Genomic DNA, 18,464 nt, shown 5'->3' with positions numbered 1-18,464 from the left:
AGCCTGAGGCTGACATTAATTCCATTGATATAAACTTATATATATATATAAACTATAATGCAGCTGTCCTCAGTGGACTTCTCTGGATTTACACCGATGCAACTGAGATTAGGATCTAGTACATGGAAAAAATGCTATATTGACTAAAGTTGTTCTCTTCTTTCTCTGAGAGAGTTGTGAAAATGACCAGGTTAACCTTAAGAGACATAGCTTTAATTCTCTGTCCTGTTGGACAGTTTTAACTAAGCTGTTTAATGTGCAGCTACACTAAACTGCTTTGATTTTGTTTTAAGATCATCCACATAAAGATTTTAAAACTATTATAAAAAACTACCTGAAGGGATGGAACTTTTATGAACAAATTTTAGGCTGTATCTACATGGGGAAATAGTTTTCACTTTAACAACAGATATTCATTTAAGCTAATATAATTGCTGTGTGACCCTGGGCAAGTCATGTAATTTTTCTCCCCCTTCATAACATGGGGAAAATAAAGCTTCTATGGGAGTATTGGAAGCCTTGAGATCCTCAAAAGCTGTGTGAATGCAAGTATCATTTTTCCTTAACTACATGAAAATATACCCAGAGTTAGCATGGATTCATATTAACAGAGTAAAGCTGTGTATTGAGAAGTTCTTAATATAAGCCAGTGATAACAATAAAAAAATCCAGGTATTCTAAAATAAAAAATAAAGTTCCAAAGAAGCAGTTAAAATCCACTCTATTAAACATGACATGGGTTTTAAACAGTCCTCAAGCACCTACAGCAGCTAGCGTCACAATGCCACCCATCATGTTGTTGTTATTTGAAATCACGTACATAGTGACATAAATTAAGATGGTATTTCAAAAGTGTAGATTTAGACAAGTTCCCTGCCCCATAAAGCTTGTTAAAAATTCTCAAATGTACAACCACAGGCTGGGCCCATTAAGAGACCAAAGAGGTTTCTAACTCTTGGGAAATGAAGGGTTTTATATCAATAATTCTGAAAATAAAAACGTTAGACAGAGATATGTCCTTCAAAATTATTAAGAGTCAGACTAAAACAAATTAACAAGTACAAACACAGAAACTAAAATCTCAGATGATGGAACTGGATGCTGAATTACCTGTTCACTTGCATATGTCTATACTGTACACGGAATGGCAGAGACTGAAAATAAATATTCTCAGCTTATCTCTGTTCCATCATCATGGCACCCATCATATAGACACATATTTGTAAAAATGGGATGAAGAAGAACCAATATTCAAAGTAGCTACCCTGTGAGGCAGCAACAGTAACTCATAGGAAGGAGTGACCGCTCAGAAATGATTATCAGAGGGGACTGTGAAGGTCATAGCTGCTGTGGAAGTGTGAAGACCTTTTTGCATTTATTAAGCTGATATAAACCTGCTGTGTCCTGAGACACCAGCAGGCCAAAAATTTCTGAAGAAGCAAGGCAAATAATTGTGATGTGTGTTCCTAAAGAAGCTGCAGTGTAACTTCTGTCTGGCTAACGAGGTGTTCTGGCAGCAGTCAACCAGCTTTGGTCCCTATACAGGATGGTGTATGGTTTTTCAAAGAATGTAGTGGAGAAGTTCTACAGACTAAAGGTCAGAAATCCTGCAGTATTGGAAAGGCCAGCTGAAAGTTCTCTTCTGTTTATCGTATAGTAATGCTTAGGGCATTCAACAAGACTGGAGGATGTTTTGACTTGTAGCAGGAGCCAAAAGAATGATAGTTTCCCAGATCGTGATTTTGGAAGTGCAAGATCCAGATTTCTGCACGCAGGATGAAGCCTATCCGTTTATCAAATAATGTCACAATATAAAATGCAGAATGCATCTTGGCAACACTTATCCCTCTCAGGCTTTGCCAATCTGGAGCTAGATGGGAGCAGAAGACTGACAGGGCCTAAATGAGCAAATGTAAAGAGGTAACTGACTCTGTAGTCCAGTGACAGTTTCCTAAGAAAACAACATGTCATAGGTCATAATTTTTATTTTTAGCCAAAGACAGTGCAAGGTAAAATGCAAAATGAGCTGTGGGGAAGCAGAGACTGAAACCCAAGACACCCAGGCAAGGGCATTGTCCACCAAGCTATAGGTGCTAAGAGAACCATGCATCAGCCTCTCTACTTGAAGTTGTGACATGGGACAGACAGGAAGGAGAGACATAATAGGCCAGAATAGGAGGCTTTCAGAAGGAGTTGGGCTTTTTATAGCCTAGTGGTACCATTAAGCCAGTTTGTCTGTTACCCATCTTCCCTAGAACAGTAGGTTGTGGGTTCTGCGCCTCCATGTGGCTTCTGTCTGCTTCTGACTTTGTCATCATTGTTGAAGACAAATGATGTGGTAATCACTGGGAGCCTATACTTGCAGTAAAGGTGTCAGAATTACCTCTCTGCGGGGAGAGAGATGCTAAGCAACTCCTTTTCTTCATTGCTCGGTTGTGGGGGGGGCAGGGGGAAGGTATTGGTTATAGCCACATTGGCAGACAGGGTTATTTGGGCAAATGTGATATATTTTATTAAACCTACTGTTTTATTAGACCAATATTTTATTAGACCAATGTTTTCTTGTCTGCCTAAGTCCTTAGACCAACATGGCTACAATCAAAACCCGCAAGTGACAAAGAAAAGGAGTTGGTTAACCTCATATAGATGTTGTGGACTGTTTTGTGACACTAGCGTCATTAGCTGCCTCACTTGAGTAGGAAAGACTTTAGCCAAAACTGTTGTGCCACAAATCTAGCCTGAACTCCTTTAGCAGAACTGAATAGAGAAAGTTATTTTCTGAGCTGTCTACAGCTAGGCAGCATAGCTAGCTGCTGACACTAGCAACAAGTTATGGGTAGCAAAAAAGAAAATTTAGAAACATATTATGCTCCAGCAAACATTGTTTGTTGTTGTTGCTATTTTTCTTTCTGTGTCCTTCACCATAACTACATGTTTTTATTAGACCAATAGATCAGTTAGATATGATAGATAGATACGGTATCTTTTATTACACCAAATAACTTTATATTTACACAAGGTTACACAAATAACCTTATCTTTTCGTTATCATGAAATTCAGATGTATCCCACATTTACAAAGCAGAAATTACAAGAAATAAACATAAGCCCAACTACTAGATTTAAAACACCTCTGAATGCTGAGTTCCTCCAAATCTAGATCTCAATTTATCTAAGTTAGGCTGTTATATTCATACAGTTTCAAGAAAATGTGTCTGTAAATGGTGGTTATAGCTAGAAAAGTGGCTAGTATCGTACATGTGGCAATTCTTCCTTCTGGGTTCTGTTCTTTCTACACAGCATGTGTGTGACACTAATGGAAAATTCATGTGCGATACTGCTGTGGGAAAACTGGGCTCGTTGTATCTTTCAAGCAAATTCTGTTTTCTTAAGTAAGGAAAATAATCCCCCCCCGCAGTATCAGCACCAAATAACTTACAACTTTTTATTCTGCATATAAGTAAGCTAGCTCTTCTGTTTCCTGAACCAACAGTAAATTTGGCAGCTAAGTTCTGAATCTACAGTCATTAGGGATACGGTATAAAAGTAGAAAGGAGCTCGTTTTCCAAGACTGTGCTTGCAGAGCTGGCAGTTAGTAAAATCTTGTTCTGACTTGTGAACTGAGCAAATTTGATATGGCAGTCACTGAGGGAGAGCACAATACATATGGAGCAGTAGGATTTCCTTTTTCACAGTTGACTCTATTTTTCAGCTCATAAAAAGCACGCTTTACCATCTAACTTTAATGTTATTGTTCAGTATCTCCTACATTTACGGAGTCTGTTATTTTCAAGCTCACTGTATTGAACATATATTGATCATATTCAGAACCCTGTTGAAGATTTTCAATCTCAAGCTGGAGATGAAGAGCAGATCCCAATTGTATGATATGGCATTTTATGACAACATCTTGCATTATTTTGATATAGATTCTCCACAGCGTTGTGAAGTTGCCAAGTAGTACTGACCCTATTTTATAGATGGGAGAAGGAGGCACACAGAGAGACAATGAATTATTCAAGGTTATACAGGCAATCTGTGACACCGCAGGGAATGAAACCCAGATCTCCTGGGGGTTGGCTACTGCCCTACTAATTGGCCCATCCTCTCCTTGCACTTTTAGCTATTCAGAGCAATAGTCTTTGAACATTCTCTAGGGTCAGCATTACCCTCCCAGATTTAAATTAAATTCATTCACTCAGAACAGTAGCACCAAAATGTTGCATGTAGAGTGAATTCAAATACATAAGGCAACTACACACAAACAGAAAAAGCAGCTACCAGTGCAAGGCCACTGACTTAGGTATCTTCACTACACGTAGTGAAATATCTAACTTTTCTTTGGGTTTTTCTCTTTTTCAAGGTAATACCTAAAATTCTCACAGTTGTAAATAGCGGCTAGATTTACTGCTCTTGTTCAAGATCCCAGCTCTTTTACATGTTATTTGTGCTTCAGTCTCTCTTTAAGTTCATTCTCTTTCCTTCATTCCAAAAAGCTGCAGCATCCCTTTCTGAGGCTGCCTTATAAATGCAATCTAAAACATTAAGTTTATTATGTGCAGTGTGTATTATTGCAGTGCTTCCCCTTCTTTCACTATTTGTATCCTCAGGTATGTAATATGTTTGAAAAAATTGCCATACATCAGGAATATTGTTTTTTTCAGATCAGGAGAAATACATGTGGGGCTGGTGGGTTGAAGCCTGAGGGAATCATTTATCAAATCTTTTCACATTTATTTTCCATGCAACAGAAGCAACTAATCTGCAAGGAAGTATTTAAATGATGAAAGAGATGCCAAGGATCATCATGCTGGTTTAAAAGTGTTGGAAATATGTTCATTCTTCTTGTACTCTCTCTTACCCCCATGGGTTACAGATAATCACATCTTTCATCTGCATTGCATCTTTAGACTCCAGTGTGCCTACAAGCCAAAGCATTCAAGTTCACCGCATCAAGTACATGTAGTAACCATGGTATTTTCCTGTCCTTAGATCAGAAGACACTACTGTATCTTGATTAAAGAGGAATGGCATATGTTATGTTTTTAATAAAACCCCCTCTACTTTAACAGACATCACTTGAGGTTCAAAGTCCCGCTCAGTCAAAATTCAGCTTATCTACAGACAGGTTTTCAACCTGTGGTCCATGGACCCCTGGGGGTCTACAGACTATATTTAAGGGGTCTGCAAAAGATGACCATGATCAATCAAAGTACACGAATACCCTGTATGCAGGACTGTTGGCATCATTTCAGCAGCTGACTATGCATAAGACAGTAAACTTCTTACAATACTCCCAGCTTACAATACCCCTACCTGATTGGTTATGGTTGTGCCTTACTGACTGTAGGTTACTATACTATGGGCGTGTCTATACGAGACATTTACTGCAGTTGCCCAATTAGCTCTGTAGTAAATGTCTCAGCATCTACTCAGGCAGTACTATTAGGATGGAGTAAACTAAATAACTCTGCTGCACATTAGTACAAGTGCTATCCTACAGCAGAGTTTTTTACTCCACAACAATGCATGTGTAGACGCTGACAGAGCTGGCTAGGGCAAGAGGGTGCTTCAATGTGGGGACTGCCTGCTGGCTAGCCCCACACTGTAGCACCCTTTTGCCTTAGCCAGCCCCTCTGCAGCACAATGAGCTGGGTCAGAGCAGCCCCGGGCTGGCAGGCTGACCCCTGGGGATCCTCTGCCAGCTGGGGCTGGTCTGACTTGGCTCAGTGTGCTGCAGCCCTCAGTGCATGTTCAAACATGACACCTGGGAGGAATAAACTCTGGCGCTATATGTGCTGCAGTTTATTGCTGTACATTAACTTCATGTGTAGATGCACCCTGTAAGATATAAACCCAGCACTCCCCAGCAGAGGGTTGGTTGGTCAGTGCTTCATAAGTCTACAATTATGCTTAATTTTGCTCTTCTTTCTAGCCTTGTCTCCTTGTTCTTGTCTTAGACCTTGGACTGGTTCTAGCTTTAAGTCTCCATTCTCAACTTGGGTTGTCTCTCAATCCTGCTCTTAGCACTTGCCATGAAACCTGCCACAGCCTTGTTCCTTAGCTCCTGCTCTGAAATTCCTCCTTTTGTCAGGTCTCAACAATCAGCCTTAGATTCAGTCCTGTTTCCAGTCCAGCCCTTAGTGTTTCTGTAGAGCTCTCAGCTCTCTTGACTCATACACACAGTGTCTGACTATGATTTCTGGCTCTGGACCCTGAACTTGGTTTTTGAGGCTACCTCTTGACCCTGCTGTTAATTTTTGTAACCTAGCCCAAACCATGAGGGCAGATCATTCATGACTTGTCTGTACTTTACTGAGTTTCTTTATGGTCTCTCTCTCAGGTTTTGTAACACTTTTTGCTATTCTGATACTGTTCAAGACGCTAAACCAAATTTACACTTCTGCTCATTGCTAGGAACTACCTGGGCACTGTTTCCTAAAATATCTTCCTCCTAATGTTAGATAGTCCTGTGGAAGAATGCACCATAGGATGCATCTTACGGTGGCTTACAGTGGAAGTACATGTACACAGAGGTAGAATATGCTAACTACATTATGGTACCTATAATGATGACAACAATTTTCCTCTCATCCTTGGAGGTGGTTTGCTTCTTCAAACTATAAAAAGACGTTGTTTAGGGCCCCAATTACACAACACTGCATTGCATGAGAGACTCCAAAAGTCATAAAGTGAAGTCCTAAATGAACTCCTTCTCTGCTTATTCATCTCAAGTCACAAATCTGGGACTGCTGCTGCAACCTTTAGTGAAATGCAGTCCTGAAAGCCTGATACCTATGTTTTGGCCCCAAACCTCTTCCCACAGATTTCGGGGGTTTACTCCAGAGAGGTCTGCAGAAATAGAGCTGGGATGCCAAATGAATGCATGCAGTTGCTGCAAATATACTGAAGGAGGCACACTTTCTCACTAGAATGCTATGTTACAAATGCGGTGGCCTGAAGGCTGTGTTATTCTCCTTTAAATCATTGCTTAAGAAACAAATTCTTGATGTGCAAGCAAGTTCACCATGTGCAAACTTAATCTGCTTGTCTTCTCATATTCTGTGTTTTCTCCTCCTTCAGATCAAGGGAGTTGTTCTTAAATCACGCAGCTGGCAAAATCTCAAAAATACAGGTTCCCATTTAATTCAAATTTTTAGAAGCCTGGGTACTTACTTGGATTTATCCAAGAGCTTCAAATTCCCTCTTTTCCCTTTTCTTGTAACTCTTCCCCTCTTCCCCTCAGTATTCTTTTCTGCTTACCCAACATACAATACTTTCCCTAATTTCCCCATTTTTACTCACTCTCTCTCCACCCTTGGCTCCGGTCTCCGTGGTTTCTTCCATCATCAAATGGCATCTCTGTAACTCACCACATCCTCTTGGTCTTTCTGGTCTAGTTTGGCTTCTGCCAAGTTCCTAATCAATGCCAACATTGGAACCTCTTCCAACTATCAATTAAAGGATGGCTCTCATACACAGTAATCAGAGCATGAGAGGCCTTAGCAGAGCATATTGCCCATGGCCTAGAGGGCAACTAAAATTGACATGCTGAACAGCAGATTGGGAGAGACTGTGAGGAGGCTGTGTGGAGAGGTTATAAAAGGCAGAAGTTCTATTAGAGGTTTTCAGGGAGAGAGAATTTGGGAGTTAAAGGGGTCTTTTATTTTAATCCACACTGCTACAATCCTAAACTGTAGTAATTTTAACTATACCTTTTTTTTGGAGGTCCCTATCTTACCTGTAGCTGAACGCAGGTTGGAACCTATTTAGTGCAACTGCAGACAGTAATTGCTTGGATACCTTATAGTGGTACTGAATGCTTTGTATACAATTTTGGCAATGGCATCACCCACTAGCCTTCAGGCATTTTTTTCGGATTTGTGTGACTTCTAACAGCTAGATTAGATATTTCATCCCCAGTCTAATTAGAAAAGTGTTTCTTAGGTTTCAGTAATGCAGGATCAGAGTCACTGTAATGTTACTTCATTGAAGATAATAGAGTTATCTGTACAGACAGATGCAAGACACATTTTATTGCCGGTGATTACCTCTCTCAAATCTTTGTTTAAACTCACTAAAGACTTTGCTTTGGAAATATAAGAAGCAGTGGATGAAAAAGAAGTGTGACCAAGCCCTGGAAATGTAAGTGCAATAAAACCCTACCTAAAATGATTTACTGAATGCTAAATAGCTTCAGATATATTTTCCCCTATAACAGCTTCTTTATTGCAGGTTTAGTAGAACCAGAAATGGAATCCAGAGCTGCATACTAGAAACCATTACAGATGTCAGGACTGGGGAAAAATAAACCCAAAGCAAATAAAAGTATAATATCTTAACTTCGGGAGTTTTTGTTTAAGTGCAAGCAAAGAACCTTTCAGAGGCCTGTACAAGGAAACACAACCATTCTAATAAGCACTGAGACAACGTACAGATCCTCCTCTCAAGATTTATAATCTCATCCCTGCAAAGCTGAAAAACAGTTCTGAAATACTGCATGACCTTGCTAATAGGACTCATATGCATGGCAAGGATGCTAAAGAAGCTGATGGACTGACTGAGCTTAATATTAAATATGAACTCAAGGACAGCGGCAGGAAGGGGACTTAAAAATAAAAAGACCTTGAAAATTAGCAAAAAATGAGAATCACAATAGACCTGAAAACTAGGGCTGTGCAAAACTTTGGATCGTGATTTGGATTTGGAGATGATTTGGATGATTCAGAGGCCAAATCTATGAATCCGAATTGAACTGCTAGAAGCTTTAGGCTTTCCGAATCAGTTAGGAAAAGATTTAGCAATTCAGAGATTCGGCCATAGGGTATATTGCAGAAATCAATAAAATATCTATAACTTTGTTGTTTTTTGGCTGATTTGGATAATACTTGCAGGGGTGGTAGCTTCTGCTGAGGGCATGAAGCTTGCCAAGTTTAAAGTTGATAGGTGCAGGGGCTTCTGGGAAACTGCACCTCAAAATCCTGAAAGCAAAACTCATGTCACGTGTATGTGTTAAGCCACAGCATGGTGAAAACTGCAGGGTTGGCAGGTCATGCTGGGGCCATAAATTCTGCCAAGTTTCAAGGAGATAGGTGTACACACAGTCCCACAAGCACCCATGTCCTGAGTTTTGCCTGCCTGTGGCCAGAGGGGCAGGGCCCCAGAACCCAGACTCCCCCTGCACCTATCTCTTTGACAGCTGGCAGGCTTTGTGGCTGCAGCAGGCCTGCAGTTTTCACCCCCCTGTGCCTTAAGACACACACAGCGTCACCTGTGTCAGGAGTTTTGCTTGTCAGCAGTTTGAGGTACAGTTTCCCAGAAACCCCTGCACCTATCACCTTCACATTTGGCAGGCTTCATGCCCTCAGAAGAGGCTACCACCCCTGCAAGTGTCATCCAAATCAGTCAAACAACAACAAAGTTATAGATGTTCCATTGATTCCCTATTGTACCCTATGGCTGAATCTCCAAAGCTCTCTGAATCGGCTCCGAATCGATTTAACTGAATTGAATCAGAAAAAAAAAAGATTTGAATCTCCAAATCAAATCAGCTGAATCTGAATCGGCCGAATCCAAATCGAATAGTTGCCTATCCGCATAGGCCTACTGAAAACACTTTACATTATACAGTATAGCTTGGAGTGCAAAGAGAAAACAGAAACTCAGGATGGAAATGAAGAACATCTCATTTAGAACTGCTTGTGTAGAAAGTTTTCACACACTTTGAGTGCTGTGAACGTATGATTAAGAAGAGTGAAACAAATGGCTTGCAAGGATAAAATTGGTCTAGAGAAATAGATAAATCTCTGGTGGAAGTCATACAAGACAAAAAGGAATATTCCAGAAAGAAGGAACACCTGTAAACAGGTAGAAAGGAAAAAAGATAGAATTACAGCTGACATCTGAGGATGCTGACAGATGTACACTCCCTACTGTAACTCATGGCACTTTGTAGGAAGTGCCATGAGTTACAGTGATCCCTCACACCCAACCAATGTTCGCTGTTGGGTCTGGGAGGTTGAGGGATTGGAGTTCCAGTCTGGAGTGGCTGCATGTGTGCAGCCACTCTCCCCTACCCCTGCCCCCCTAACCCCTTTGCAGCTCTGGTGCTGTTTTTAGAAGGTGGGGGGTGGGGACGGAGCTTGGTCTGTGGTTTGGCTAGCCTGCGTGGGCAGGTGGGCGAGTGGATTGGGCTGTATCAACCTAACCCTTCTCCCTGTGCATGTTGACACAAGTTAATGAAGGCGCTCTACTTTGGAGCACCTTCACTGAAACCCTCCTGCAATGATGGTTCAGATTGTCACATAAATTGGGCACTTTTAAGTGCTCTGTGGGGCATAGCTGTAGAGTACTTGAGGGGCTTGATCATGTGACAAATCATGACTTCTGTCAGTGCTCTGAGTATACTGCTAATGTTGTCTTACCTTTTCCAACCACCCTGTTTGTTTCATGCATTGGCTGTATCTTGCCTTGACTGTAAACTCCTTAGAGAGTAGGAATGATTTCTTACTAGACTGTCCAGCACCAAGAAGCCCTTATGATTTTTGGGGCTTTCCAGCATAACACTAACCATAAACCTGGCTTGTTAATGATTGCTAACATTTCAAACCTGAGTCCAGAGCAAAAATTTTCAAATGGCCCCCAATCTATAATGGGCTGAATCGGCTTCCCAGATCTCAACACCTCTCAGATGAATGGCTGGATCTGAATTTGACATATTCCCTGCCTCTCCTTTTCTCTCTTTCTGTGTCTTTGTCTCTCTCTTTCTATTCAAATTGTAAGGATCCAGACTTACCTATGAGGACAGAACTGCCAGGGTTTAGAGACAGTCTTGTTCCTGAAGGAGAGGTCATCACTGAAGTAATACCTGGCTCTCTGACTAAAAGCATTGTTGTCAAGTCTTCTAAATGAAGGAGGGGTCGTGGGGGGTCTGGAAATAAATTAAGAGATGGAGATGACGAGCAAGGCTGTAACAGGGAAGCACTGAAGGACATTAGAAACCATCCCTCCTATTTTTCATTGTTTTGAAACAGCAACATTTCAAAGGAAATCAAGTGGTGTGGGTGCCTGATGTACCAGGTAGGTGCAGCAGTACAGATGCAATTAAAATAATGTCTAATGTCAGGCGTAAGCCAACAATAGCCAAGAAATTCTTTAAGGCTACTCTGCCATCCTTGATTCTTGTGAGTGACGAGGCACAGCAGCAGATGTTGTTCACTAGCAAATACAGTCACTCAGAACAGATGGTAAACTCACACTGCATAGCTACTGTTAATACACAGGTGATATCTGGTGGCCCGGAGTTGTTTCCACTATTTCTTTTTCTTAAGCAACTGAAAAAATGGTTTGCCTACAAATGATCCTGAAGCACTGAGAGTAATTTTGCATCTTTAACAAAAAAGTGATTTTTTTCTGGGGCCTATTTGCTTTGAAACCAAATGGGAATTATGATCTGGGAGGTTTTCTTTTTTAAATATATGAATATAATTTTTAAACTTAGTTTTTAGGGTTGGTCTGAAATCACAGGTATTCCATGTGAATAGAAGCCCTCCACTAGAAGGGCTTTAGCACTGCCCTTAAGATTGTGAGAACGTTCAGCTTTAAAATCTGTCTCTAAGGTAGCAGCATCCACAGTGCCTAGACTTGCCCTGCAAGTTTGAGTCAGCTGTGAATCAAAGGGGGCAATATGCTAAGGCCTGAAAACTGACATCTGTGACAGATACTTTGTAAATGCGTTGTTGCAACAACTGACTCCCCAGCCCAGCCTCTGGCTTCTTTACTTTTCATTCCATCCAGGAAGAGCACACATCAACTGCTGAAACGTCTTTAGCCTGACGAAGGGTTTTTGAACCTGAAAGCTTGCTTAATAACTATTCTCCAACTATTTGGGTTGGTCTAATAAAAGAGATCAGATTCACCCAAGGAACCTTGTCTGCTTTGTTGCAACAATACATGTACAGAGTTACAAAACAAGAACACTTCATTACTAGGCATACAGTACCATTTACATTATCTGGCTGGATCTTTCATTTCCCAGACAGTGGGAAATGACACAGATGGGTCATTAGGGAGGAAAAATCCATCAACAGGCACAATAAATTAGTCCTGTGTAACACTTCCACCCATGCTTTAGGCCTGACAAAGTCTTTCCAAAATCATCCAGCTAGACTTTCGGCCTGCTACAATGAAACCCAAGACAAAGTAAACTTTACCCTTTGCTGACCTGAGTTACTGTTTTGTAAATTGCACAAGGTTTATGCATCAGTTAGTGAGGTGTGAAATTGGTCAGTGTCACTTAGTGATTTATAAGAGTGGCTGCTTCTCAGAAGTGGTGTGGTATACAGGGCAGAGGGCTACTACCTTCCTTTTGGGAGTGCCCTTAGGGGCATGTTTGACAGTTCTTTGCTTGGCCATAAAATCTAAATGTGGAAAAATTAAAAATTAGTATTCTTTTTTTTCCTGATAAAAGTTTTTTCTTCCTCAACTCCCAAGCTCTCGTTCCTGGTTTGATAGCCTGTGCTGCTAATACAATTGGAATGTATTCCTTCTTCAGAGAATAAAGATGCTTAGTCACTCTTTCTTCTCTTATGCTCCCTGATTAGTTCAGCATAGTTGGAAGTCTGCGGGGGTGCAGGTGATGTTAATCCTGTAACACAAGCAAAATGTAACAGACAAGTCCTTCCAAGGCAACATGGATTCCTTACCAAGAATCATCAGCTGTGTACTCTCAGTCACTTCCCCACGAAGATTGACTGCCTTGCAAGAGTAGGATCCCTGATCAGATAAAGATGCATCTGCAATCAGCAGTGATCCATCATGCAAATGGTGTGGAGGGCCCAGCTGGATCTGATCCTTCAGCCAAGCAATTTCTGCTTCAGGTACACCTGGAAAGGCAAGGGCGGGAAGGGGGAAAAGGTATAAGATGCTGGATGACAATATTTCCATTAGGGACAGACAAAGCAGTTGGCATAGAATAATCATATCAAGCTTTTGTACCCTACTAGCAGTCCAATAATTTTTAATGTTCAAGAGAGTTTGGTAATTTTTTTTCAATTCATCTGTCTACATTTCCTGGAGCTACTTGAGAATGCAAACAAAGGCCACACGCTTTTTTGAAAGTGGCTTTTCCACCAACTCTTATCATCTGACAAGAAGCAAACAGCATCATGTGAAATCGACCTTATTCGACCTGGAGGGATGTGGGCTGCGGGGTTCCCCAGGGCTTGGTCCTCGGGCCCACAATATTCAACATCTTCATCAGTGACTTGGGCGAGGGGGTAGAAAGCACCCTGTTCAAGTTTGCAGATGACACTAAGATGTGGGGGGAAGTGGGTACACTAGTAGGAAGGAACAGGCTGCAAGCGGATCTAGACAGGTTACAGGGGTGGGCCGAAGAGAACAGGATGGGGTTCAACACTGACAAGTGCAAGGTACTGCACCTGGGGAGGAAGAACCAGCGGCACACCTACAGGCTGGGGAACTCCCTTCTTGTCAGTGTTGAGACAGAAAAGGATCTTGGAATCATCATTGATGCCACAATGAACGTGGGCCGACAGTGTGGGGACGCGGTCAGGAAGGCCAACCATACCTTGTCGTGCATCCACAGATGCATCTCAAGGAGGTCCAAGGAGGTGATCCTCCCCCTCTACGTGACACTGGTCAGGCCGCAGCTGTAGTACTGAGTCCAGCTCTGGGCACTGCACTTCAGGAGGGATGTGGCCAATATGGAAAGGGTCCAAAGGAGGGCCACCCACATGATTAGGGGTCAGCAGGGCAGGCCCTATGAGGAGAGGCTGAGGGACCTGAACCTGTTCAGCCTCCAAAAGAGAAGGCTGAGAGGGGATCTGGTGGCAGTCTACAAACTAGTCAAGGGGGACCAGCAGGCATTGGGAGAGTCCCTGTTCCCCCGAGCACTCCCGGGAGTTACAAGAAACAACGGACACAAGTGGAGGGTAGTGGGATCGTTTGACCCCAGTATTCTTTCCTGCCCATGGCAGGGGGTCGGACTAGATGATCTCCTCAGGTCCCTTCCGACCCTACCAACTATGAAATCCCAAGAAAAACCAATGCTTTTTAGTCCACCTCATCAGAAGGAAGGGGCATGCCCTCTTACATAGGCTTGTTTCATGTCACAATCTAACATGAGAGAAGTCTATGCAGGATAAAACATCCCCCTGCAACTCCAAAATGGAGGACTCTCATTTTCATTCAAAGGTTTCTAAGAAATGCCACTGTAGACTATTCTGCACTGCACAGTGCTGTGCAGACAGAAAAGGACAGGATAAATCAGTTTAAGCAGTTGATCTACTGGAGTCGCCCTTTGCTATGGAATAATTCAGATATCCATATGTTTGACTCAAATTTCAGTAACTTGCTAACCTGATCCAGAAGTTCCTCAGTTTTTTCATAGCATGGCACACATCTGAATAGAACAACTGTTTTGTGGCCGCACACACGTTCATGTACTGCTATTCTAGTAGCAATTGCTTCCAGAGCAAAACACTACCAGGAACACATTCAAAGGTGAGCTAGAAGCAGACAGCACAGAGCAGGAACAAGCATCATGAGATCAGACAGCTCTCTGAGGGTCAGCAGCAAGCATTCCATGGACGACCAGCTTGAGAACCACTGGGTTGGTGGTCATTTGGTTCAGGCTGAAGAGTCTCTTCCTGGGGACTGTTACCCAAATGAGAACTGCCTGTTTCTGACTGTTCAGAACAGAGCTTTCTTGAAAGTTAATGGCTGAATACAGCTGGAGAAATGTAAAGTCTATGCAAAGATTTCCAGTAGTTTAGAAAAACCAGTTACTTTTGCAGAGTGAAAGATCAAACTCCCTATGTTCTATTTTACCCCAATGAAACTGGCAAGGACAGCACTGAAGAATTTAAGCAGGGCTTGAAGTTTGCCTGTCTGCTTTCCCATTGTGTACAACAAATAATCAAGCAACTGCCTCATCTGGCATCTGCACTCTCTGGCATCACTGGTTTATCAGTTTTTGTCATTTGACAGTTCAAAGATTGAGATTTTTGCCTCTAAATCACTGGTCCAAGCCAGCCTAGATCAGGTATTTCATTGCCAGCTGACAGCAGCTCATGTGAAAAGAACCCCATTACAATTGGCAGCTTTCTTGCCAATCAGAGAAAGACCACGTGGGCATGGAGAATAAAAGTGGGCATGGAGAATAAAAAGCCCATTCATCTGTTGTGGTTAGGCAATTCTCAGCAACTAGCTGATTCCAAGCTTTACTCAGCCAGTAAGCACTATACCAGCAGCATTAAGCAGCCAGAACTTGACAGACAGCTGATTTCCCTCTGAACTATTAGAGCATTCTTGCTGTTTTCCATCCTCTGCACCACTTTGTAACTTTGGTGGGATGCAAGAGGGGACACTCTTGACAGGACTGAAGCTGTGTAGGTGGTGGGGGGTGGGGAAGAGGATTTAATCTGTTGTGGAGGATGACATATGAGGCAAGTAGCACATTCCCCACTTTGGTACAGGGCTGCAGGAAAGCCAGGGGCTTCACACAGTCTGAATCCTTGTTTCTTGCACTATCAGATATCACTTAAGGTACAGACAATACTCTGTCGTACTTTTCTATCCTGCTCATGACTGGTTGATAATTTTGTGTTTCCTATAACTTAATTATTTTACAATGGGAGGGTTTTGGCCTCTTTCTTAACCTTGAAGGCTAGTTTTTAGCTGGTTCCTATTCTTTAAAACACATCTCATTCGGGTGGCAGTTAAAACTTTCTTCAAGTCTTCACAAGATACCAAGGTGAAGTTCCCAGGGAAAGCCACACCCTCACTGGATAAAAAATAACTCCAAGTCCAATTTATTCAAGCCTGCAGGTTTATTGTATATCCCTTGCAGAACTGGGGAGTCAAAAGGATTGGATCTGGTAGGGGAAAAAGAGAGAACGGAGACTCTTTCAATTTGTTGAAGTCCTTGAGAGTGGTAAAGAATGGCTGATCCAGCAACCCCCTGTGAGTTCTATTCTAATACAGGCACGATCACTCCATAGTAGACATTTTCTCCCTGAAAGCTGCATGATTGCAGGCAGCTTACAAGTCATATCTTCACATTAACTCCAATGCTGGTGCCAAGCACTGAAAAAAATCATGAGTGAGAGACCTCAGAGAATTATGTGATTAACTTAAAACAGTGAGATGATGATGATTTTTTTTTAAGTGAGAAAATTCACAATATTTTTCTCTCTTTCTTGGTTCTAAGCTTGTATGCACTTGGGTCATGCTTTTTTCCTGCAATTCTAAAAGTTAAATATTTACTTTTTAGGAGGCGAGATTCTTTTGTCACAGGGCTCCAGGAACTGACTCATAAGAAGCTACACCAACATTAGACATCCACATTGGTTCACTTCTTTGCAGGCAGCTATTGTCTGTTCAGATAGGGCCAAACCATTAAATACTTACACTTCCCTTACTCTGGTAAAACTCCCATTCCCATCAAAGGAAGTTTTGCTTGAGTGACAAGACTGAAGGATTTGGTTCACTCTGCTGTTGTTCAATCTGTGGCCGCATTTGCTACAGAACAGCACATCTGAAAAAGCACTTCTCTGATGACCTGCACAGAAGAGCTATTCTTCCTTCCCTCTTTAATCTAAAGCTTCCAGGGTAAACATAAATGAATCAAAAACAAATGTTACAGCTGTGACCCACAAATTGGATGGGGGAGGATGAGAAGAAATGTACATGTCAGTATATCCTTCTCACATGAGTGGCTTATACAGGTTTAGTCTAATGAAATGGGTAATGAAACCAAAGTGACAGCAGGCTGGCAAGCACTTCAAAAACGCCAATATAAAGATGCAGGTGCAAATGTAAGTAAAGCTTTTCTTCCAAAAGATTGACAGTAGGGGGAGCAAGAGCCTTTCAGTTGGCCCTAGCTCTGGGTTTTTTTGTCAGATGGTTGTCCACAAGGGTATAATGGAAACATAAGGTAAATGTAGGTTTACCATAAGGAGAGAATGCAAACTTTAAAAAAATGAAATAATAATAGAAAATTAATGGATGAAAAAGCAAGCAGAAAGCCAGTGCCTCCTGTATGAAGCTGTAGTGCAGTATTTTTCAAAATAAAGGAGAAAACAGTCTGAAAAATAAAAGTGTAGGGTCAGATATTCTGTTTGTGTAAACCAGTACCATTGCATTAGCTTCATTAAACCACAAGATTTTATCCCACTGAGAACATAAGCTTCATGAATTCCCCTTTGGAAGTAAGTTTCTTTTGTTGTTATGAACTTCTCTTTTGTTGGAGGCATCACATTAGGAATGCTTGCCCTACAGTTGGAGAATATTTCCAAACAGTAATTATAACCCAGAAAGCCCTCCCTTCTCTCTGTTCCTCTTCAATAGCCAACTAGAAATAGCTACCAACCCCCTACCTTTTACTGGAGTTAGTTCTCAGTACAAAAAAGGCTGGTGTAAGTGACAAGCAGCATGATAATCATGCTGATGCTTTAGCTCTATGATGTGTATGTTCTCTGGAATGCAGCAAAGTAATCTGGGTTCTACCAGACTGCTACCAGTTTCCATGGCCATAATATTCTGTAATAGTACTAAATACTTTTGCTTATGGTGTGGCAGTCTGATGCTTGTGAAAAGGAACAGACAAGGCTTAAAGAGAAAAATCAGGACACACCCTTGTCCCCATACCAAACCCTGTAGAGTCTGAATGACAAACTGGGATAATTTTAAGGAAGAGGTGGAGGACTTAGAAGTATAACACACACAGAGAAAAGAGACAGAGGATGTTTGTGAAAGCCAAAGGTGTATCCAGGGAGGGGTACAGCGGTTCCATAGTCGGGGGGGGGGGAGGGGGAGCGCTATGTGCCACACACCCCTTTACTTTTAGAATTGCAGAAAAAGAAAGCATGACCCACTTCTAGATCTGCCTAGGGTGGGAAATATTGATGTTTCAAGTTTTTCTTTCAAAAACAGTGACAACGGATCAGATAGTTAAAACTGGGCACCTTTTGGCACCCAGCATTGTTGCTAATCATAACCATGCCCATTTAGAGCGTGTCTGTACTGTCTCTGTGGCAAGCCCACGAATACAGCCTAGAAGCAATCTCCCCATTCACTCACTCCTGTGTGGGCTGGGAGCGACCCGAGCCCTTTTCCGTGCTGCACGCAGGCTGTGGCCAGCAGCCCGGGCACGCCGGGTCGGAGAGGGAAGGCCGTCGAGCTGGAATTAGGCACAAACGCTTAGCGGTAGTTTAAAAGATTGTTTACTTACACCGAGATGGCAGTGGTGTAGGCTGGAAAACTTGCTTGAGTTGCAGTTACAGACAGACAACAAAACAAAACTCGAACCTGCAGGGCACGAGGGTACGTCGCAAGGGGTTTTCGGCGACGGGAAGATGCAAAACACGAGGGTACGTCGCAATGGGTTTTCGGCGACGGGAAGATAAACCTGCAGGACTCGAACCCGGGTAGAAGAGCTCTGA

The 18,464-nt window shown here is 42.1% G+C and overlaps 1 protein-coding gene across 1 annotated transcript in view; it reads right to left on the bottom strand.

Annotated features, from left to right (window-relative positions):
- LOC102382681 (ADAMTS-like protein 1) overlaps nt 1-18,464 on the bottom strand; it is a 211,481-nt gene that overhangs the window by 24,223 nt on the left and 168,794 nt on the right. Inside the window, exons 16-17 of the mRNA XM_006035591.3 lie at nt 12,705-12,884; nt 10,796-10,930 (exon numbers count right to left, since the gene is read on the bottom strand). Coding sequence (XP_006035653.2) covers nt 10,796-10,930; nt 12,705-12,884 — 315 coding nt within the window. The remainder of the gene's footprint in view (nt 1-10,795; nt 10,931-12,704; nt 12,885-18,464) is intronic.

The sequence above is a fragment of the Alligator sinensis genome, unplaced genomic scaffold, assembly GCF_000455745.1.
Source record: "Alligator sinensis unplaced genomic scaffold, ASM45574v1 scaffold59_3, whole genome shotgun sequence".
Classification (NCBI taxonomy): Eukaryota; Metazoa; Chordata; order Crocodylia; family Alligatoridae; genus Alligator; species Alligator sinensis.
This window is presented reverse-complemented; position numbering and strand designations above follow the sequence as displayed.